Below are 25,788 nucleotides of genomic sequence, written 5' to 3'. Positions count from 1 at the left end.
TTTGGCTAAAATAAATTTATCAAATTGATATTACTAATGCGCTTTATTCCCTTAACTAGATTATAACGTCTTTCCTTAACTAAAATAACAACAAACACTATACTAGCATGACCAGACGGGGTACGTTTATTTGATGAGCAAATCAAGTAACCGGGCTTAAGACAAAGCAATATTTTAACACACAATTGATAACAATGGAAAGAACACGTAATCTAAACACGTTATTATTATATCAGTTGTTCTGGTCTTGCAAAATATTTATTACATGATAATAGTATACGCCTTTGCCTTCGAAAGAATTGCTAAAAAAAAAAAATACAACCATGAAATGCTTTAATACCAACAAATTTAGTCAGGCACGCTTACGCGATCTAACTCGGCCAGGAAACTTAGAGATAAAAAACATTTATTTTTATTTTTTAAATGAAAAAACACTGAGAACCTGTGTCCGTTTGCCAACTGTAAGATCGCTAAATGCTGGACCTCATTTATCTAGCGTTTGACGTATACTATTATAAACATCAAAAATATTCTCAATACATCAGTGAATTTGTAAAAAAGCAAAACCTTATTCAATATGAAATTGGATATGTTAACTGCTCGAAAACGTCTGGTAGAATGACCAGTACACATTATACATTAACCGTTCATTGCGACTTAAGCACGAGAAAAACATGACAAATCACTGTATAGAAAGCGATACGCAAAGACAAACATTTTACGCTATACTATCGAAACGCGTAAAATTTCAAATATCACCTACCTCATTTTGTCTTTTTTAAAACGTGTCATAAAATGTATCCCATAATCTTTAGCTTCATCATCATCATTACTCCTCCTTACTATCAAATCTTTTGCATATTTTGTCACTAATAGTACGTCACAAACATCACTTTCACTCATTATAAGATCGCTTCATAGCATTACGTCTGATCATAATTGCACTTGTAATTGTTTTAATTTCTATCTTGCATTACATTTCAGACTACCGGTATTGTACAAAGCTGACAGAAGCTTGTCTTTCCAGTCAGGGGCAAATGTCGAAATGTGAACTGCTTCGAATACTCAGGTTACAATCGCATGCATCATGACCACAGGGGCTTAAAACAAACTTTTTCTATAATAAGATATACGGTCTCTAACAGAACAAAAACATCAAGCCGAACAAACAAGACCACTGCTGCAAGAAACGACCAAATCACAGTTATCTCCTTTTCGTCACCATTTAAAAGGATCCATCCAAGCGTTAAAGCTTTTTATTTCATTAAAATCTCTCAAATATTAAAGAAATGAAAAAACTTTCACAAAATGCCAATATTTTCAATCCATGTCGTTTTCGACGTCCATTCTATTCATGTATAGACACACAATTACGAAATAAACAGAAAACGGCTAAAATTTCCACATACGTTCCTTAAACAAACTCTTTTTCTTAACTGAACGAAAGTCCATTGGGGGCCTTATACAGTATCTTAATATACATATATCATATCGGCCGATTATGTAAAATATTTGATTATGTAACTAACGCCTGTGAGCATGACCATCGGAATAAGTCAATGTCATTGCGAATAGATCAATGTCATTGCGGATAGGTCAATGTCATTGTGTGTGCATATTACATATTTTCTGACTAATTCACATCAAGTAGCTCATTACGCCTCTTTCTTTTTACACATTTCAACTCAGTATTCATTCCCGTCATTATTACCCCTTTTCGCATCAAAATTATTCTGTCTCCTAAATACTAGTAATACACTTAAACATCATCCACCGCATTACGCTGCATCATTACGCCTCATCAACGTGTTTCACCTCATTTAAGCAGTAAAATTAGTCGTAAAGATAAAGCTTAAAATTATTAAATATTTCTTTGAAATAACAAAATAAAATTTATGAATTATGTCAATACTACACTCAATATCGTGTTACATTGCATTTGATTTGTGCCGCGTCACGACAAAACCAACATAGTACGTTTGCGACCAGCATGGATCCATGCTCTTCGCTTTCAGTTTCTCTACTTGTTATAGGGTCTGTAAGCGAACAACATGGATGTTGATCAGACTGCGCGGATGCGCAGCTGGTCTGGATCCATGCTGGTCGCAAACCCATTATGTTGGTTTTGTCGTGACGCGGCTCATTTGTTTTACTAGAACACGTCTGTTATACGTCTCATTAATACACCCTCACTACGGCAGCAACCAAAATCTTTGTCTCCCAAACGGTGCTTTTGTGCAGAGTCTCTACTATAGTTTTTTATTATGCATGGAATATGGATTTAATAATGTTAATGACCTAAATAAAAGAGAATGGATGTGGTAGTAAGATGTATAGCCAGACATTGCTACCCCAGGACTAAGTACTAAATGTGCCATTTTTTTCTAATAGTAAAATTGGATTAAAAATCCCTATATAAATTATGCCTATTTAATGGATATTTTATTTAAAAAACAACTGCGACAGAAATTATGAACTGATTTCGTTTGAATTAAAGAGAGTATTTTTAAGTACAAGTATTTACAAGTATATTATTAGTTATAAAGATTGTTGACAGGTTATATGGCCATATATAAACGGCTATTTGTAAATATAACTTGATTCTTCATGATATCGACAGCAGCCTTGTATGTAAAACTTTATAATACTGCACGTTTGTAACGTCATTTTTCATTGGATAATCATGACGTTTACATAGTTTTGTATACACGGCTGCTGTCGATTCATGAAGAAATCTTACTTTTTTCTCTAAAAATGATGCTTGCTGTATTATAAATTCGTTATAAAGATGGTTGACGACAGGTTATATGGCCGTATATAAAAGGCTGTCCATGACGGGTTTCGAACCCACAATGGTGAGGGGCAAGTGGTTCGAAGTTAGCAAACCCAACAGCTTAATCAAAGAGATTACCACGAAAACAAAATAAACACACAACAAAATCATTTGTTACAACTGTAACATTATTATTCAGATAGCAATCTTGCGTATAGTTGAGTAATTGTCGACAATGTTAATAATACAAAGAGCGAAACGTACCAGTTTTTAGCGAAAGGGGATTTCCACTTATTTCGTTAAAGAAAGTACCATCTGCAAATAATTTAACTTGTGACGTGTAGTGGGTGTTGCTGGTGATATGAGGAATATGATGTACAACTGTTCGGTTGGGATGGAAACTGTTGCTAAGAGTATCTGTCCGAGCTACATCACACTCTAGTTCCACCTAAAATATACATAAAAAAACATGTTCCCGACTCTCTTTATGATTCTTGTCGGTCATTAATGAAAATGTATATCTTCCCGATAGGGGTCAGACGTTGTTATTAGGAGATAAATGCATATATTTAACTCAAAACTTTCTGATATGGTACCCTATGAATCTAGCTTATTACGCCTATATATTTCCAGATCCATACACCTTAACAAGCTTGCTAAGCATCTTTTTTGCTCATTACGCCTTATGTACCTCATTACGCCTTATAAAGCTCATAACGTTACATAATCAGTATATCACCATTACGCCTCATTCAGATTATTACTCTTTTTATTAGCTCATTACGCATATATACTAGATTACTTTACATCGTGCATTACCTGTATACCTCCTACACAATCGTCGGATTATCCGTCCCATTATATACTAATTTAATCTTATAACAATAAGTCGCTTTCTTTCTAACATGTGACCCGTTAACATTGAACACAATTGCAATGCTTCATTGCATTAACCATTATCTGTGTATGGTACACATATATATTTTGTAAAACCCGCATAGAAATTAAACAATCATGAAGATATTTGCACACTTGAGAAACATCTAATAGATTTGCGAATAATTTTCTTTATATTTGAAATCATTTCTCCGTCAAAATAAAAGTTTTACCAAATTGCAGCGAAAAAATGAGGCAAATTATACAAATACTTGCGCTCTTGAAATATTTTATAGATAAGCAAATTAATGTCTTTATATTTGAACTCATTGTTCTGTCTCAATCAGTCGTATATTATGTCTTTTATGACATTCAAATATAATACTCATACATATCTATGTACTATTATTAATGATGTTACAAACCACAAAAGAAGAAAGCAAACTTACTTTACAGGGTCAAGACGATCATATATATTGACCCAAATCCAAAATTTCTTTGCCAATTTTAAAAATATAGATCTGTGACACGGTGCATATCCATATCGGTACCCTCTTTGCGAAATCTGCTGAAACGGTACCCTCTTTGCACATGCACAGGCCACTCTCTGCTAAAAACAAACCAGCGATTGATAACAATACAGTAAAATTTCAATATAATAAGGAAAGAAGGTATGACACGTAGAAAAGATGTATACCACGGAACACTAGAATGTTTTATCTATGTGCTGATTTGTCATGTTCCCGTTTTTCATGTACTACAAATTCACAATAAGCTACAAAAAAATCGACATGCCTTGCTTCGCCCATCACCTCGACATATTTTTTGGGCTGAAATAAACCTGTGGCTTGATTATATATGCATCATACATATTTAATATGTTCATATACATATCATCTTCGGACAAATGGCAGTATAGTGTCAAAAATAAATGAAAAATTCATAAAAACACCCTACTTTCGGTTTTGCAACGGCACGGGCTACCTCTCTTCATTTGAATTTTTATGTCACAGGTACCCTCTCAATTTTTTTCACATATATTTTATCTCAAGGCACGACATATGCTTTTATTTGCGTTAATCGTTAGGTATGTAATATTTCTTTATTTATGTAAATATTACATACTTAACGATTAACGCAATTAAAAGCATATGTCGTGCATTGAGTATACCTATGTGTTAAAAAATGAGAGGGTACCTGTGATATAAAACATCAAATGAAGAGAGGTAGCCCGTGCCGCTGCAAAACTGAAAGTAGGGTGTTTTTATGAATTTTACCATTATTTTTGACAATGTACTGCCATTTGTCCGAAGATGATATGTAAATGAACATATTAGATATGTATGATGCATATATAATCAAGCTACAGGTTCATTTCAGCCCGAAAAGTATGTCGAGGTGATGGGCGAGGTAAGACATGTTGATTTTTTGTAGCTTATTGTGAAGTTGCAGTACATGAAAAACGGGCACATGACAAATCAGCACATAGATAAAACATTCTAGTGTTCCGTGGTATACATCTTTTCCACGTGTCATACCTCCTTTCCTTATTACAATGATTTTTTACTGGCTTGTTATCCATCGCTGGTTTGTTTTGAGCAGAGAATGGCCTGTGCATGTACAAAGAGGGTACCGTTTCAGCAGATTTCGCAAAGAGGGTACCGATATGGATATGCACCGTGTGTGAATATCATTCTAAAATAAGGATTCAAGAAAATCAGACGGTTTAACATCAACCTTAAAGATGCATATACGAGCCGTGTCATGACAGAACCAACATAATGGGTTTGCGAACAGCATGGATCCAGACAAGTCTGCGCATCCGCGCAGTCTGATTAGGATCCATGCTGTTCGCTATCAGCTTCTCCACTTGTAATAGGGTTTGTATGGAACGCCATAGCTGCCTTATATAAACACTTCTAAAGTGGTCATGTCCTTTTGACAGATAGTGTTGTGGTTCTGATAAATGGTTATGTGGTTTCAATAAATGGTGATGTAGTTGTGATAGATGGTCATGTAGTTTAAGTAAATGGTGCTGTGGTTTTGATAAATGGTGATGTCGTTTTGACAGATGGTGTTGTAGTTTAAATAAATGGTGCTGTGGATTTAATAAATGATGCTGTGGTTTTGATAAATGGTGATGTCGTTTTGACTGATGGTGCTGTAGTTTAAGTAAATGGTGCTGTGGTTTTTATAAATGGTGATGTCGTTTTGACAGATGGTGCTGTAGTTTAAATAAATGGTGCTGTGGATTTAATAAATGGTGCTGTGGTTTTGATAAATGGTAATGTCGTTTTGACAGATGGTGCTGTAGTTTAAGTAAATGGTGCTGTGGTTTTGATAAATGGTGATGTCGTTTTGACAGATGGTGTTGTAGTTTAAATAAATGGTGCTGTGGATTTAATAAATGGTGCTGTGGTTATGATAAATGGTGATGTCGTTTTGACAGATGGTGCTGTAGTTTAAGTAAATGGTGCTATGGTTTTGATAAATGGTGATGTCGTTTTTACTGTAGTTTAAATAAATGGTGCTGTGGATTTAATAAATGGTGCTGTGGTTTTGATAAATGGTGATGTCGTTGTGACAGATGGTGCTGTGGTTTTGTTAGCTGGTTTTGTCATTTTGATTATTGGTGATGTAATTATATATATGGTGCTGTTGTTTTGATACATGGTGCTGCAGTAATGATAAATGGTGAGCTCGTTTTGATATATGGTGGTGTCACTTTGGTACCTGGTGGTGTCATTTTATATATGGTGCTGGTGTTTTTATAAATGGTGCTGTAATTTTGCTATATGGTGATGTTGTTTTTATAAATGGTGATACTATTTTGATGTATGGTGATGTTGTTTTTATAAATGGTTATACTATTTTGATATATGGTGATGTTCTTTTTATAAATGGTTATGCTATTTTGCTGTGTGGTGATGTTTTTTTTTATACATGGTGATACTATTTTGATGTATGGTTCTGTGATTTTTTATTACGATGATGATGAACTATTTATAGATGACCTGTTTGTTTACCGGAACATTTTGATTGGTTATATTAAAAAATGGAGACGTTTTTTCGCCAAATTCTATACACTCTTATCTGAGCTTCATCACATCTTGACAGTTATTTATCCCCAAGTATTTCATTGCCTGCATAGATAATTTGCAGACAAAATCAGGCGGGATTTTTTCATTTTCAAACATTGTCCACAAGTTACCCATTCCAAGGTTTTTCAAAATTGCTTCCCTTGTTTTCCACCAGTTAAACATTTCAACTTTAATTTTAATTTATTAATCACAGAGAAAAACATTTAACCCTTTTCTTGATGAGGAAATTGTCAAAAATGGCCGTTTTCATTGGAAAGCCTCCTGTTAAAAGTTCAAATTGCTATGGAACTATGAAAAATGCTGCGATACTGATGGAAATTGGCACAAATGTTGACTGGACAATAGCCTCTGTACATGTAACAGCATGCTCAATCTTAAACTTCCTGTAAAATTGGCAAAGGGGGAACGTCTCAAAATTGCCAAAAATCACTATTTTGCATTGTTTTTTTTTTCCATCAAAACTATTTTCAAAGTGCTGCAACTTCTCAATGGATTGAGATAGAGCAAAAGGCTTTTCAGCGTTGGTTACACGTTACCTTACGATCGGCCTGAGGCCATTTAAGCCTGTCACATGTCCAAAATTTTCTTGGTGATGAGGGGGACTGCCGCCCCCTTCAACCCCCCCCCCAACAGAAGGGGGCACATCCCCTTTCTGACAACCCCTTGATGTACCATTTTGATGGGGGCGGCGCCGAAAATATGGTCACTTTTTAACAACATTTCTCAAACGAAAAACAGTGTCTAGGGCTTAAATAGGGCATTTTTTACTGCCTGAGGCCTCATAAGGGGGGGGGGGGGTCGACAAGCCGTCAAATAAAGTCTATATGAGGTACATGTAAAGTCTATTGAAACGACATAACCATTTATCAAAATTACAGCACCATCTAACAAAACGACATAACCATTTATCAAAATTACAGCACCATCTAACAAAACGACATAACCATTTATCGAAATTACAGCATCATCTAACAAAACGATATAACCATTTATCAGAATTACAGCACCATCTATAAATAGCACAGCACCATCTAACAATACAATAGAACCATTTATAAAAATTACAGCACTATCTACAACAACCACAGCACCATCTAACAAAACGACATAACCATTTATCAAATCGACAGCACCATCTATAAATAGCACAGCTCCATCTTACAAAACGAGATAACCATTTATCCAATTCACAGCACCGTCTATTGAAACGACATCACCAGGTATCAAAATTACAGCAACATCTTTAAAACTCACAACACCGTTTAACAAAACTACAGCATCATCTATCAATTCGACTTCGCTATTTATCAAAACGACATCACCATATGTAAAAACGATAACACCATCGATCAGTGCTACAGCACAATATTTCAAATAGACTCTACCAAGTATTGAAAGCACAGCACCATTTATTAAAATGACATCACCATATATCAAAACCACTGCACCGTTTATAACTTGACTGCACCATATATCTAAATTACATGACCATCTATCTGAACGACATCACCATATATGAAAATAACATCACCATCTTTCAAAACCATAGCACCATCTATAAAGCGACATCGTCATTTATCAAAAGGACATCACGACTTGATAAGAGTGAATATAAGGCAGCTATGGCGTTCCATAGGTTTGTAAGCGAACAGCATGTATCCTGATCAGACGGCGCGGATGCGCAGGCTGGTCTGGATCCATGCTGATCGCAAACTCATTATGTTGGTTTTGTCATGACGCGGCTCATTAATTATGTTAAATTACACGATACTTTTAAATCGCTTAAAACAGAAATACGCATACCAGTATATCAGTATTGACTAATTGACTCCTAGTAAAATGTAAATATTGAGGGTCACGTATACACGACAGGAATGACAACGACAATTGTTTATGACGTCAGTATAAGCAATATATAGGTAAAATTCAACATTAAAATATCGGAAGCAAATTCTTGAGATAACGTCCAAAAATGTGGCAATTAAAAATCAATGTGACAAATTCGTATAATTCTGAAAGGACACCGAATATGTATAGAAACCTCATTTAACTGTGCAATTTTGTTGCACATGTGGAAGCCCATTGATTACAAGATAGAAATAAACATAAAGCTACTGTACAATATATTGTTGAGTGACTGAAGTGTACATACTGCTCTAATTTTGCATTGCCTCGTATAAAATATAGTTCTTTGCGTTGGCTTGTTTGATTTAAACTTTATTTAAGTTATTGATGAAGTACGAGCGCCCTCTGTCGGCGCCCGTGACCCGCTCTGAAGACCTTGTCAGGCGGGGAGTTTGACTGGGGCGGTACATCTGTCAAACGGTAACGCAGGTGTCCTAAGGTGGGCTCAGCGAGGACGGAAACCTCGCGTAGAGCAAAAGGGCAAATGCCCACTTGATTTTGATTTTCAGTACGAATACAGACCGTGAAAGCGCGGCCTATCGATCCTTTTGACGTTGAGAGTTTCAAGCAAGAGGTGTCAGAAAAGTTACCACAGGGATAACTGGCTTGTTAGAATCATCAGCTTGTATACCCTGAAAATTGAAAAGCATTCTGGATGAAAAATACTGTATGAGTAACACATTAATATAAAAACAGTGCTTGCTTTTCCGTCGGTAGAATATTCATATAAATTGCATTTAAAGTAGGCGCGGATTCTTATTAAAAATTAAAATGTTAACTATTCATGATACAATTAAGGTGCAATTATTTCTAAAATACATCTAGTTTAATTGAAAATAATACCTTAGAGAGTACAGAATCAAAGTTCATTACATCACGAAGGACTTAATGCATTTATGTTTCCCCTTTTTTATTGATAAATGAGCCGCGTCATGACAAAACCAACGTAATGCGTTTGCGACCAGCATGGATCCAGACCAGCCTGCGCATCCGTGCAGTCTGATCAGGATCCATGCTGTTCGCAATCAGTTTCTCTACTTGTTATAAGGTTTGTAAGCGAACATGGATCCTAATCAGCTGCTCGGATGCGCAGGCTGGTCTGGATCCATGCTGGTCGCAAACCCACTATATGTTGGTTTTGTCATGACGCGGCTCATATTTCTTTGTTTTACTTGTAATATACAAGTGAGTATCTGAGTTCTTTGTTTTATACAGGCGACAATGTGTATGTTGCGGTTACAACAAACTCTGATGATGTGTAGGTGAAGATGCGTCTTCATATATGTTACACAAAACCTGATCCTAATGCGGATGCAAGAGTAACATATCCTTTAATACAAAACGGGTAAGACCTGTGAAATTCTACAAATTTTAATCTTAATGATGGTACGCTTCTTCATAAAAAGGTTGTCTGATTACTTTTTGAATTATTCATGTGACCGGCCACGCAAAAAGAGCCCTTTTTGGAGTAAACGTCATTCAGCTATAAATGACGTCAAAAAATGTCGTTGCTTTCGGCGCATTTTTCTTTAATATTATATTATTTGTGATATAAACAGTTTCATGAACAAACACAATTTTTCAAGACATGCTTCGCTTTTTATTTTCTTTTTTAGTTGATATGATAAATCACATTCACCCGAACATGTGTTTAAGAACACCTTTCAAATAAGGACCACTCTTTTGATAAAGACCACTCTTTGACAAACGTTCAAAGTGAAAAAGTGACATCCAAATAAAGACCACCCTGTAAATAAAAGCCACCCTTCGCAAACCTTCATTGATTAGATAGAACAAAAGTACCTCCAAATAAAGACAACCTGTGTATAGTGGCCGTGTTTGGTTTTTCCTCTACAGTTCTTGTGTTCACAGGTTTAACTGCATTCTTTATGGACATTATCCGTTTCTTATTATATCTGTTTTTAAGAACATTTTCATTTTTTTTTTCAGATGTGTGGTAGATCCCGAAACTCATATTTTTTCACAAGGAACACACGAGACCCGGTTTGTCTTCAGTGCATTTGAATTCCCCCAGACTCATAACAGCGTGTATATTTTCTGTAACTCCACGTTCTGTAAGACTACGGACACTAGCGACATGTGCACGCAAATTTGTCACGGCTCACCGTCACTTATGGGACGCTCACTGTGGACATTGGAATCAGAGCGCGAGAAAAAATCAAATTACCTTAATGTATTTCCCTAATACATGTATAAATAAAATGATTAATATAATTGACTTTGTTGAATATACTTTTGGTTAACCTGATTTTATTTTGAAGACCCTGTCGAAGTAGTGAATTCAGGTAAACAGCATCAGTACTTTTTGTAATCCAGAATCATTTTGAACATTTTCTTAGCAGTTTTGGCTATTAAGTATTTTCTAAGCCAGAATCCATGTATTTGTCATGTGACTACGAAATGTTTCCGTAAACAGACTTTGTCTCGTTGAAATTTCAACTCTTTTTGCCTCCCTATTATCGCCACATAATTATTACGTCTAATTATCAATACTTCAATGACTTTCTTTATTTTTAGCGCTCTAACTCTGCGTTTTATAGCATTTTCTCCTCGACAATATCCGACTATTAAAGACTTAATACAGAATGCCTAAAACTTATTTCAAATAGGGTATAATGAATGTTTTGATTTACAAACATTGTTAAATTGTTATGGTAAAGAAATATTAAACCATTATGTCAAAGTAAAGTAATGAAGCGTAATGATGACAATACGTAAAGACGGTGAGATACAATTACAAGTTATAGGTAACGCCACATCATTACTCATAATATTGCTCGTTACGTCTCACTATTATGCATTTTCCTCGGTAAGGTGGTTAGTTAGAAAAAAGGCGTAATGAGCTCGATATGGTTCACTAAGACCAGGGAGGTTTATAGCATATTGTGTGAAAAAGAGACGTAATTTCAAATAAAGATGTTAATAAGCTACATGGGGTATAGGTAGATAAAAGAGATGAAATCAGGAGGAAAAGTTTATCCATTTTGGTCCTTAATATTGAGTGTTCTTTGATAATCTCGGAAAACACAAATATAAATAAAAACTTGGAGGTTTCAAATTTAGCATACTTATGATGATCACAATGTTAGCAATGTTTGAAAGCAGGAGGCCCTCACTCATGAAAATTATGAAAATATATTTAAAGGCACATTATGCTTTAGAAATTAAAACAATTTTCTCTCATCAGATAGGGCAAACATGAGTATTATAACGTTAAAAAAGTTATGAAAGGAAATGACAAATAATGAGGCGTAATATAAAAAGAAGCGTTATAGTAAATAAATAGGCGTAAAAGGAATAAAGAAGTGTAATATGGATAAAAGGGAGTAATAATGAGTTAAGAAGAGGAATGACAAATAACGAGGCATAATTTGTATAATAAAGCGTAATGGTAAATAAATAGGCGTAAAAGGAATAAAGTAGCGTAATATGGATAAAAGGGAGTAATGATGAGTTAAGAAGGGGAATGACAAATAATGAAGCATAATATGTAAAATGAAGCGTAATGGTAAATAAATAGGCGTAAAAGGAATAAAGTAGTGTAACATGGATAAAAGGGAGTAATAATGAGTAAAGAAGAGGAATGACAAATAATGAGGCATAATATGTAAAATGAAGCGTAATGGTAAATAAATAGGCGTAAAAGGAATAAAGTAGCGTAATATGGATAAAAGGGAGTAATAATGAGTTAAGAAGGGGAATGACAAATAATGAAGCATAATATGTAAAATGAAGCGTAATGGTAAATAAATAGGCGTAAAAGGAATAAAGTAGCGTAATATGGATAAAAGGGAGTAATAATGAGTAAAGAAGAGGAATGACAAATAATGAGGCATAATATGTAAAATGAAGCGTAATGGTAAATAAATAGGCGTAAAAGGAATAAAGTAGCGTAATATGGATAAAAGGGAGTAATAATGAGTTAAGAAGGGAAATGACAAATAATGAAGCATAATATGTATAATGAAGCGTAATGGTAAATAAATAGGCGTAAAAGGAATAAAGTAGCGTAATATGGATAAAAGGGAGTAATAATGAGTTAAGAAGGGAAATGACAAATAATGAAGCATAATATGTATAATGAAGCGTAATGGTAAATAAAAAGGCGTAAAAGGAATAAAGTAGCGTAATATGGATAAAAGGGAGTAATAATGAGTTAAGAAGGGAAATGACAAATAATGAAGCATAATATGTATAATGAAGCGTAATGGTAAATAAAAAGGCGTAAAAGGAATAAAGTAGCGTAATATGGATAAAAGGGAGTAATAATGAGTTAAGAAGGGGAATGACAAATAATGAGGCATAATATGTATAATGAAGCGTAATGGTTAATAAATGGAAGGGGAATGACAAATAATGAGGCATAATATGTATAATGAAGCGTAATGGTAAATAAATAGGCGTAAAAGGAATGAAGTGGCGTAATATGGATAAAAGGGAGTAGTAATGAATTAAGAAGAGGAATGACAAATAATGAAGCATAATTTGTATAATGAAGCGTAATGGTAAATAAATAGGCGTAAAAGGAATGAAGTGGCGTAATATGGATAAAAGGGAGTAATTATGAGTTATGAAGGGGATTGACAAATAATGAGGCTTATTACATGCTTTTCGGTGGTTTATAGAAATATATCAGTGATATAAAACGGGTAATTTCACTGTTTGAAACAGTGAAATTACCACTTTGATAATTTCACTGTTTTGAATTTAAGCCCCTAACGTTGTTTCAGTGAAATAGCAGCGTGCACAGTACTGGGTACCAACTTAATGACGTGACGTCGTAAATGACGTCACGTTGCATTATTATTTGGCGCGCTTTTCATTAATTATTAGATTTATTGTCTTTTTAAAACGTTTCTTTGCATGTAATAAAAAGAAAATTTGTTTAGTTTAGTGTAAGATTGAAATATATTTCACCTTGTGAACACCAAAAGTTCATATTTCACTCGTGGCTGCGCCACTCGTGAAATATACCTTTTGGTGCTCACTCGGTGAACTATATTCCGATCTTACACTGAACTAAACAAATATCCTCTATGTAATATTTATTGTGAAGCTTATTCTTACAACTGCAGAATAATTTTGCAAGGTATATAATTGACTAATAAATACAAAATGTATTAATGGTAAATGATATTATAAAGATGCATTTTTTTATTAATTCAGTCAAGTTTTTTTACGTTTTGGTTACGTTTGAATTAAACTAAAATATTGTTAATTAATTTAGTTTATATTTTTCAGATTTTGTTCCAAGAATAAGATGCACTACTTTTCCAGTATGATCGTTATTTTGGAGAACGATTCTTTAGTTAGTGAAATAAGATACCTTGAACTTTTCTGATTTCAATTTTTATATTCTGTATATAAGAAGAGATTCCATATTTTATACGTTTTTGTAAATGTTCTGAACTTATTGATGGAAGGTGTGCAGTTATTGAGCTTACATATTCGGCTTTTAATTACATTTTACATAGTATTCTTATGGGTTTTCTCATTACATTATGTCAGAACACTTACGGAAGGTGGCTGGTCTTGAGTTTTGGTTTCCTTCTATGTCCCCCCCCCACGATGGAGTAGGGTTGCGCAGCCGACTCGCAGCATACTGACAGGGAAAGTACGTTCATAACCGTGTGTTTTCCATGTTGTTGTTCATAATTAAGATATGAGATTATTGTCAAGAAAGTCATTTCAGATTACACCGATTTATGAAACGTTGAGATGTTTATGTCATGTATGCTGTTTCTAAGATCATGTATTAGTAATGTATATATACGGCATTGTAGATAACAAATCCTAAATGTGAATTTATGTACGTGTTGTTCTTTCTTCCTTCGATTGCCTTTATTATGGGGTATAAATTTTATTTACGTTTGAGCCTAGCGAATTAGGAAATAGCAAAATGTTTGATGATAGGTTTAATAATGAGGTGACACTGATAAGTTTTAGGTGTGATAATATTAAGGCATTATATTGATAAGACACAATGGTATAATATAAGTTTTATTGTGAGTAAGAGTTACAATAGCGAATCAGGAGTTAAAACACTTAAAATTTCTTTGCCAATTTTAAAAATATCTGTGAATATTATTCAAAAATTAGGATTCAAGAAAATCAGACGGTTTTACATCAACCTTAAAGATCCATAATATGAGCCGCGTCACGACAAAACCAACATGTAAGGTCTTCTTTAAACAATAATAAAGTCAAATGCCCTAACCCAAGCAAAATATCTAGGAGATTTGGCATCGTCGTTTTTTAGACCGGGATGTAGCGCCGATATATCTGTACTATATCTGACCGTACCGGGCTCTGCCGGGACTCTACCGGTGATTGTCGGCACTCTATCTGACCGTACCGGGGCTCTGCCGGGATCATCCGGGAACTCTGCCGACATCATCCGGGGCTGTGCTAGCATGGATCTCAGCTTTTTATGATCTCTTTGATCGAAGACTTAACAGCGTTTGAATACCGTGTTAGGTCATCCGTCGTCCACTTACTGTCTGCATTATCCGTAATTTCAACTTCACTCTGCATGGATGGCCCGGAGTTCATCAAGGTTGTTTTAAGTATGGACATTGGGTATCGCCGTAGTGATACCGGGGTTAAATACCTCTATGCAGCTATTTTGCGGGAAATAGAATTAGGATTAGGCAAATGGGGTGATGATTTTACATATGTTGAAACAGCTGTTTTGTCCAGGTACAGGATTCGAACCAAGAATCAGTTTGTTACCAGTGTTAATGAGATCTATCTTCTAACAATGTTTCTTGTTGATATCTAGTATTTCTAGTTTCAGAGTTCACAGCATGGAAAGGATAAAATGAACTAGACGTATGAGACTTTATGATATCAATTGTTCTCAGTTCAAAAACTTCTGTCATGATAAAGACAAAAACAGATGTCATGCTGTTGCCGATATTTTATTGCGTGAAAATATAGATAATAATTAAATAAGAATTAAGATCCTTTCTAAATATTCTAAATGTGTAGAAAAGAATGTGCATAAATGATATAGATAAATATACATTATCATATGGTCTTTTAGAAGTAGTTTAATATGTGCAGATTAGAAGCAAGTTACATAAATCATCTATATACACCAATATCTGCAGTTCACAATTAACATAAAACACAGAATAAATTAACAACAGTTCAATACTTAACAACAGAGTAAAGAAATTACACATATGACTACATAATTTTGTGCTGCATTATTTATGTTTCTCAAAAACATCAAACAAATTTCGTTGATTGACAGTTCATTCAATCAGTCATGCATACACTTTCATTCTTTACAGTTGTAACCAAAACTTCAATAAAATCAAATTCATTTTTAAACATGATGACACTTGAGCTTTTGAAATAAATGCATTTGTTTTTTTCCACAAAACATAACCATGCATATATTCTACAGAGAACGTAACATTTTAAGTCTGTACTTTGGGAATTTAAGCCAATAGAAAATCTAGCCTATTTAAATTTCTGTAAACATAATTCACATAAATTCCCTGTACAAATGTTAAAAAGGGGACACAACACACCAGAATCGTGGCTCTTCTCTATAATACGGAGACATTCATTAAATTCATCAAACATCTGAGGGCTCAATTGTACCTTTCACTTTGAAATTAATAAGTGATGATCACATCATAAATTACACTTAATTCTCATTTTTTGGAATCAAAGTGGGAACTTTTCCATAGGTTTTATAAAAGGTTTCTAGCATATTACGCCACAGAAAAGCACTCCCCCCTGACAAATAACTTACAAAATTCAAGAAATTAAGGCACTTAATCACAAGTCTTTTTTTCATGTACATTTAATAATAAAACAAGAATAACCTTTTGCAAAAGGTAATACAAACTTATTGTTACTTTGACAATTTCATTACGATGACAAATTCAAAATAATTTATACAATATTCAACACATATTTGTTTCATATTACATGGACATATCCCTTTTCATTTAATAATGATACAGAATTTTAACATACAATATCCACAAGTAATTCACAATTATTTTTATGTTAAAAATGTGACTGTTGTCAGACAGTTATTAATGCAATTATTACAAGCAGGATAACAGAGTGAACAAATGCAAAGAAAAAAACAATATACACGACTTATTGATTGTTTTTGTAAACATGCAGTACAAATTATAACAAAAAAATACAATAATTCAACAAAATATAGCAATTTAAGCAAATTGTCAATTGTGTTCATTTCCTGCAAATTCGATTCCTTAGACATCTTAAAATTACATAAACAGACTTCTGTCTTCAACCTAGCACTCATTTCTATAAATATAGAACTGTACACAAATGAACATATATTCAACAAAATAAAAGAGTTTAGGAATGATCTGGAAATAATTTTTATAAAGAAGCTTACATAAATAAGCCGCGTCACAACAAAACCAACATAATCTGTGCAGTCTGATCAGGATCCATGCTGTTCGTTTACCAACTCTTTAACAAGTAGAGAAACTGATAGCGAACAGCATGGATCCTGATCAGACTGCATGTATGCGCAGGCTGGTCTGGATCCATGCTGGTCGCAAACCCACTATGATGGTTTTGTCATGACGCGGCTCAAATCATAAAAGCTGACATGAATAACAGTATCAACAATACTCCCTTTTCACTGATAATGTTCATAAAAAGTAAAAATATATCTTTAACTATAAAAAATGTTGGAAAACCTATTTCTATCCTCACTAACTTTGACTTTCATTCAACTGACCTGAAATCCATAACAAAGGTGAGGTTTATATAAGGTATATTCACACCAAATACCCAATATATCAGCCATTAAATTAAAGTGCTATGAAAAAGTAAGAGTAACAAAACAAACCCCCAAGACGTTTTTTTTACGTTTTTCTTTTATGAAAATAGGAAATTAATGCCTCAAAAAGTGAGCAAATTTTCTAACAGTAACACTTTACATACTAAAGTTGATCATTTTTGACCTAAAATTTCGACTTATCATTTTTCTTTGATTTTGATATCTTCAAAAATATCATACCTTCAGTGACCAAAAATACCGGTAAACAAAATTGAAAAAAAAAAAAAAAAAAAAAAGTAAACAAAATTGAAAAAAAAAAAAATTTTTTTTTTAGAAAGATAGTAAGATATTTTCATTATTTTGGGGTTTTATTAACTTAATTTTCCAACTAGTTCATCAGAATAATAAATAACATTTAGTTTTTTTTAAGTAAAAACATTCATCATTATTCCTAAATACTAGTTTGAACATATCAAGTAAAAACTTATTGATAACCTTAATGGTTTGTTTGTTTGTTTGTTTTGGGTTTTACGTCACATCGACACAGTATAGGTCATATCGCGACGTTCCAGCTTTACTGGTTGAGGAAGACCTCAGGTGCCCTTCCGTGCATTATTTCAGGCACAAACAGGTACCTGAGTAGAACCACCGACGTTCCGTAAGCTAGCTGGATAGCTTCCTCACATGAAAGAATCCAAAGTCCCTGAACCTTAATGGCCTAGAGTAATTTTCTTAATTGGGTAAAATATGGATGGAACATGGATGTTAAGTATGGAAATGGTAGTAGGCTAAGCGAAAAAAAACAACTGAAAAACAAACAAAAACTGTATAAAGTAAGAATTTTTCTCAATAAAGTTAATAACTTTTTAACAATTGTCAAGCAATGTTCATTGTAAAGTTCTACTTGTTTTTTGCTGACAAATTACATTATTTGTTCTAGATTTGATCCTTAAATTAAAAGGATCTTATATGTATGCATTCCACTGGCTAACTTTTCTTCAGCTATACACTAACATACTTTTAGTGCAGATAATCACTCCCATGCACATCTAATTATTTTATACTTTATACTTTAATTCAAAGAGCAATAAGATTTTTTTTTATTTTCTAGTAAACAAAATTAACAGGTACTAGTAACAACCTAAATTGCATGAAAATGATTGCAATAAAGAAAAACAAAATAAATCCAAAAGGAAAATAAAAGGAAAAGAATCATAACTATATATGTTCACATCTGCTATTAATTTGAAACCTGTTTTCGTTTTTCATACAACTCATCTTTGATTTGAAGTGATGTTCACAGGATGTTCTAAAATCACTATTGTGTTAAAGTAAATTTGTCTACAAGTGAAGTGTAAGATTAGAACTAGCATATCACGCTTATTTTCTTCTTGTTCCCTCAGTTAATCATAAGTCTGGAACTGGTCCTGAAAAATATGAGAATAATACAGGTTTTAACTAGAACTTAAACAACTTAATTAAATCATTACTGAGAAAGATGCTAGTAATAATTGGCTTCTCGACTATTTATTGAGTTAATTTGGCAAGGTTTTTCTATGTGATGGACTGAGCTTACAACAATAATTGTATCAATAAGATTAATTACCTCGGGTACAACAATAATTGTATCAATAAGGTTAATTACCTCGGGTACAACAATAATTGTATCAATAAGGTTAATTACCTCGGGTATTCCTTGATATACAGCATCATCATCCTCATCATCTGTATCTTCTCCTGATGAATCATCTGGTGTGTTTGTTATACCTGTAATATCACCATGGAAACAGTATTATATATTTATCCTATATAGTCATTGTAATATGAGCAGTATATCCACTCATAATGAACTATGATAAAAATATATCATTTAATCCTTGGAAAGCTGATATTAAAACTTTCCTATGTCTTCTTTCAGCTTCAATCTAAAGGGTCTATCTGTCAAGAAATGGACAAAAAAAATAATAACCAGTGCAAAAAAAAAAAAAAAATCAGGGCAAACAAAGTAAAAAAAGTGTATAACTTTGCAAAAATATTACCAGGAATATATGTCTATTGATATGGCATTATATTTTGATAAACAAGTACTGGGTTCACAAAGTTTGAAGTAAATACCTTTCATAGTTCCTGAGAAAATGGACATAACATAGAGTTTAACCAGTGCCGAACGCCTTCAAGAGGGTTGTGACCATAGTTCAACTTTTCTTCTTAAGATAATGGAGCTAATAAAAAAACCTAAAGGTTTCAAATTTCACTTAGTGTTTGTTTTACACTACTTTCAGAAGATCTTTTTATCTTACTGTAATTGCACAAACCTGATTCTGATGGGTTCTTTGCGCTGGAAAGTTTTCCGAAACAAGTAAGGCATACTCTGAGTGGTTTAGATGATTGTTGAGGTAACAGCCATCTTTTACTAGAACAATCATCACAGACAACTAACCCACACTTCCTACAATGATGCTGTAATAAATATCATATACATTTATATTTAATTTATTTATAAATACAACTTCATCACATATCCATGCTGCTTCTCCAACTTTGTGGAAAAACAAACAAGAGGGCCATGATGGCCCTGAGTAGCTCACAAGAAACAACTACCTAAGAATGCTACAGACAAAGTTTGGTAATCATCCATCAATTAGTTCTGTTGAAGCAGATGTTTAAAGGTATTTCTATTTTTAGCTTTAGTGGCCCCTAATAGGGGCCAATCAAATTAATATGAGCAAACTTAATAAGAGACTACCTAAGAATGCTACATACAAAGTTTCATAATCATCCATCTATTATTTCAGTAGGAGATGATGTTGAAAGGTTATTCTATTTTAAGCTTTAGCGGCCCCTAAAAGGGGCCAATCAAATTAATATGAGCAAACTTGATAAAAGACTACCTAAGAATGCTACAGACAAAGTTTCGTGATTATCCATCAATAATTTTAGTAGTAGATGATATTCTCGAAGGTTTTTTTTTATTTTTTGCTTAAGGGCCCCTAAAAGGGCTAATCAAATTAATATGAGCAAACTTGATAAAACACTACCTAATAATGCTTCAGACAAAATTTGGTGATCATCCATCAATTAGTTCTGCAGAAGGAGACTTTTAAAGGTATTAATATTTTTAGCTTTAGTGGCCCCTAAAAGGGGCCATTCAAATTAATATGAGCAAACTTAAGAATGCTACAGACAAAGTTTGGTGATCATCCATCAATTAGTTCTGTAGAAGAAGATGTCAAGAAGTTTTTTTTTATTTTTAGCTCTAGAGAACCCTTAAAGGGGCCAATCAAATTAAAATGAGCAAATTTAATACAAGACTACCTTAGAATGCTACAGAAAAATTTTGGTGATCATTTAATTTAGTAGTAGAAGATGTTTAAAGGTTTTTCTTTTTTTTTAGCTCTGTTAACCCCTTAAAGGGTCCAATTAAAATGGCATGATGAGCAAACTTAAGTGTGACTGTCACAAGGATGCTACAGACCAAATTGGAGGTAAATCTGCCCAGTAGTTTCAGAGAAGATGATTGTTGAAGCATGACGACGGACGCCGGAGTATCCCCCTTTGATACTCATAGCTCACCCTGAACATACGGTTCTGGTGAGCTAACAAGAGCACCGCATAATGTGCTAAGGCTCGCCTGTAAAATACAAACTGTTCTTATTTTGGCTATATGACAAATAGAATATTATAATTATATTCTTACAGCGTCATGACTTATATTTATATTTTTTATTACAATGAAATGAGTATTTGTAATGCTTGGCAAATAATGATAATTGGCATGCCTCTAGATGCATGCCTGCCATTTTGGATGATAATTGAGACCGAGTTCAATATGATCAAATACTCGGATTGAAATATTATATGATAATGGCTAGCCTAAAACATGTACTTTCATAGTAATTTACCTAGTGTGTAAAAATAATTAAAAATAACCATAATGATAATTCTGAAATAGCAGGCAAATATGGTGATTACAGCAGAATGGTAAAAAGTTTTATATCAAATGAACAGGGGTTCAAAACCCCATAAGGGGCAAGTCGTTGTTTCCATGAGCAAGAATATTACACTCATTGCTCAGAACTGGTGGATTCAGAGAATGGATTCTAAAGTATGTCTTTTAGCTTAAAACTTTCTTCACAAACTATAAGACCAACATGAAAAGTGTCACACATATTCTCAAACATACACTTGTACTTAAGCCATTTCTTCAACTCCAACTTTTCTTGAAAAATTTATACATCAATACAATTTGATGCCTTTTAAAAGTAGAACCTCAATCTAGTTAACACCAAGTTTATTTTATCATATATGACTATCTACAACACTTAAAGTATAAATTCTTTTACACCCTAATCCCATAGAGCTTTAACCATTTTTATTAAGCATTAACATCTAATTTCGTTTCTGTATAATAAAGCTTATTACCTTGTCAAAACAAGATTACTGAGCAACAAGAGGAGAATAAAGAAGGTAATCAGCACACCTTTTACATTAATTACTGACACAAAAAGCCACACAAAATTTTTTAACTGAAACTTGAGAGATCAAACTTTTGTTTTGGCTTGATTACTTATTTAGCTGACGGTTAATTTAACTAATTTTCAGACACTCCTAGACGTAGCTGATACTACTGTCATATAAGGTAACACAGTCATAATACATTTGGATTCTAATGATCTCAAGGTTGAAAGGTAGACGATCTAATTCACCAGGTCATCACCTCTCATATTTAAAAAATTGATTAGCAAATGATTTTTTCTTTTAAATTTAATGTTGAATTCTATTTGCTACTTTATTTTTGTATCTGTCTTAATATTTGTAATTGCTCATGTGTATAGTGTTTAAACATGTTTTCGTTTCTATATCTTATAATGCTTAAGGGAAGGACAGTTACTAATGGTACTAGAACTTGTTGTTCAACCCTTTTGCCCTTTGTTAAAAATGTTGTTTTGTGGAAATAATGTTCTTAAATTGTATTCAAAGAGCAATAAAATATTATTAAACAAACATAAATCACCTCTCATGTAATTTGATTAGTCTTATTTTATCAGGAAATATTGTAAAATTGTTCACTTACCCTTCGATTAAGCATAGAGAACTGAGAGCGTTTACAATGCATACATTTCGAGGCGGAAGAGTCAGGTACCCAAACAGGCGAGTCATTCTCACTGTTCACTTCCTGTGTCAATCCTCCTGACAACACAAAACATTGATTGATTAAAGGTCAAATGTTCAGGTCAAATGTATCTGAATTCAAAGTTCAATTTGTTTATTTACATTTAGTAGATATAAATCTATTTCTTGCTCAGATGGCCATGATGTTATTAAGCATAATAATATCTAGCTACACGTATTGCTAAAGCTATGTTCATGCAGCCCAACTTGTGGATCATTCCTATCAAGTTTCATAAAAATCTGCCAATTGAGTCTCAAAAAAATGGTAACCTATTTTATTTGTTAATAGCTTTCTATTTGTAGTGTCCTTTTAGTTCCAAAAAATTACTCATTAATGTTAGCTTTACATAATAGGAATGCCAATGAAACAAGACTCTTTTTCAAATGTAAACCCTTCTTATTTAGGATATATCATAAATATAATATCATATTTATGTAGATTAATTATTTAATTCATTGAACTCCTTGAAAAGTATAAGTTTCACCAGAGACTTACAAAATGTGATTTTATTCTACTTGTTCAATAAATTCTGTATTAAATTTACACTCATTTAATATGCTCTATTTAATACATGAAAAAATCCCAAGTCCCCGTCAGGATTTGAGTCTCTGTTAGCATTTACAACCACAGCAATAAGTCAGCAACCTTCACCATCTGCCAATGGGGAACTTTAATATATTAATTTAATTTGGTTAAATCTATTACACATAAATGTGACTATCTTACTTTTATGGAGTAAGTCAGAAACACATTTTTTGATATGAGAGATCCATTGTTGTTTCTCTACCCCTGTTGCTGCATATACAACAAATGACTTCTTTGGACTGATCAACTTCCAACCATTTCTTAAATCTGGAGAAAAAAAAAATACCGATAAATAAACAGTATAAAAGTAAATATTTGTTATTAGTTATAAAGAATTTTATATTAATACATTTATTACAGTACAATGTTTATTGTTCATTTTAATACTGCATGTTTGTAACGTCACTTTCTTTTCATTGGATAATTGTGACGTTTTATATTCTGTCAAACAATCTTTAGTAGAATTCTGCAATTCATATATTGTATATGAAACATCACATGCATAGATTTGTATTATCATTCAGCAAGTTCAAAACTGTCCTAATACAAGTAAAATAGTTGTGATTTGATGTAGCCTTAGACATATACTACCCCAAAAACTGCTAATAACTTGTCAAAATATGCATGAATTCTACTTCTGTAATACGATTACATTTTCAAACTAAAAATAGTGAAATCTGTCATATTTTGTGTGAAACAAAGTTACACCTGGATTGTAACACTAGCCATTTATACATTTTTAAACCATAAACATACAAAAACTGCCTTCACGCTTTTTTATAACTTAACTCTTCACATGCTGCCATTTACTTTGTATGAGCATAACAAAAACAAGCTATTGAACCTACAAAGTGGATTCAAGATGTTAGTAAACAAATTTATCAACAAAATACAAATCTTTTAGAAACAATGATTGTATTTTTTGCACCATAACTTATAAACTGTCAATTTCAACACCAAAGTGTCAGTATATTATTTCAACAAAGTTTATTTACCGGGGAAAAAAAGAGAGTTCAAAATTCATTATAAACTTCAGTGATCCTTTTGGGTTTTTTGTTGGTTTTTATGTCGCACCAACACAGTATAGGTCATATTGGGACATCCCAGCTATACTGGTGGAGAATCCTCAGGTGTTAAAAACAACAACAACACACACCCACACTCAAACATAAAACTATCTAATATACAAATTAGTCAGATCTTATTAATTATATTTACCATACTGATATATACACAAATGTAGCTTATATGACCTATGTCTATGAATCTTAAATTGGTCATAAAAAATAAGATTTGTAACAAATATCTGTTTGCTAGCACATGCATTAATCTAGAGGATTCAACAAAATAATTTGACTAAATAAAAAAAAAATTATCAATTACAAAAAAAAAAATTCTAAAATTTTAACAAAAATCTGAGCTAACTAAACAAACATAACAGATTTGAATTTTCTTTTAAGTAATGAAGGAAAAATTAATAGATTTAAAATTATTTCTTCTACTCTGCAGATAAAATAGATGTTTCAAGAGAAAATGGTTACAGCTGGGTAACATGGAATCACCATTAAACCAAAGAGCTAATTAATACTTCATTAAGAAGCTTTTGAATGTTGTAATAAAAGTTCAAAGAATACACATACTAAGTTTCACAGCACACAAATGAAAAAAATATTTACCATAATGATCTGAAAAAACATACAACATATAATAAGCTGCATGCTTGACATGCTCTAACACATTTTAAATACTTGGAACTACTGTTATTAAGAAAAGAACAATAAAAAAAGAAGATAGAGTCAAATTTGTCATAGGAAAAAAGACATTTTATCATTTAATTTGTAATAAACAAAATCACAAAGGGCGATAATTCATACTAGAGTCTGACAAAATCCATGTAAGAGTTATGGGAAAAAATATAATGATCAGCAAAGAATAATAATTTATGGGTGGAAAACTGAAAAACTGGAATAAATGATTTTTTCACTTTAAAATTATTTTTTTTTAAATCATATTCTTGAAAGCATGCCAATTTTAAATAAATCCTATGAAACAGTATTCATTCTGTCTTTGCCTATATGATAACAGTTTACTGTAGTGAACATTTTTAATGCGGAACAGGTGCTCAATATTGCAAATTACCTGACTTAAAATACAGGAAATTGAAACAAAAAAACTGTCAAAAAACACTAAGAAACAATTAAGAAAAATGCAAAAAAGTTTTCCCTATATTTAGTAAACATATTATACTCAAGTATTTGTTCAGGTATTAAAATTTAAAAGTATAATATTGACATAAATTGGCACCCTCCATAGCAAATGAAACTGAGTTGAGTGGGATGAAAAAATTTCTATTTGTATTGTAACAAGAGCCATGTCAACATGGCCATCCCCCGCCGAATGTGTTTACTCATTGGAAGAATGTATATGTAGTAGAGCGGAATAATTCCATTTTAAGAGGTCTTTTGGTAATGAAAACTCTGATGGCTATAGTGATTACAGATTTGAAACCTATGTGAATACTGATGGCTGAAAATAACAAAGGGCAATTACTGAAAAATAATGCAGGGAG

General features: G+C 32.8%; 1 protein-coding gene and 1 long non-coding RNA gene across 3 annotated transcripts; one reads left to right on the top strand and one right to left on the bottom strand.

The window, feature by feature from the left end:
• The first annotated feature begins 983 nt into the window (after nucleotides 1–983).
• Nucleotides 984–10,996, top strand: LOC132727493 (uncharacterized). The gene is made up of 3 exons (XR_009625363.1): nucleotides 984–1,069; nucleotides 9,871–10,000; nucleotides 10,606–10,996. It is a non-coding gene; the product is annotated as an uncharacterized LOC132727493 (long non-coding RNA).
• Nucleotides 10,997–15,577: 4,581 nt separating this feature from the next.
• On the bottom strand, nucleotides 15,578–23,486 carry LOC132727492 (pleckstrin homology domain-containing family F member 2-like; the record flags this gene model as incomplete). Of its 2 annotated transcripts, XR_009625362.1 has the most annotated exon segments (6): nucleotides 15,578–17,956; nucleotides 18,171–18,888; nucleotides 19,146–19,228; nucleotides 19,777–19,921; nucleotides 22,536–22,651; nucleotides 23,361–23,486. XR_009625362.1 is itself a non-coding variant. In XM_060713023.1 (5 exon segments), coding segments are annotated over 5 exon segments (494 nt in total), but the record flags the coding sequence as incomplete, so codon positions are not given.
• Between the last annotated feature and the right edge of the window lie 2,302 nt (nucleotides 23,487–25,788).

Source organism: Ruditapes philippinarum, unplaced genomic scaffold, assembly GCF_026571515.1.
Source record: "Ruditapes philippinarum isolate M1 unplaced genomic scaffold, ASM2657151v2 ctg13156_1_1_1_1, whole genome shotgun sequence".
Lineage (NCBI taxonomy): Eukaryota > Metazoa > Mollusca > Bivalvia > Venerida > Veneridae > Ruditapes > Ruditapes philippinarum.
This window is presented reverse-complemented; position numbering and strand designations above follow the sequence as displayed.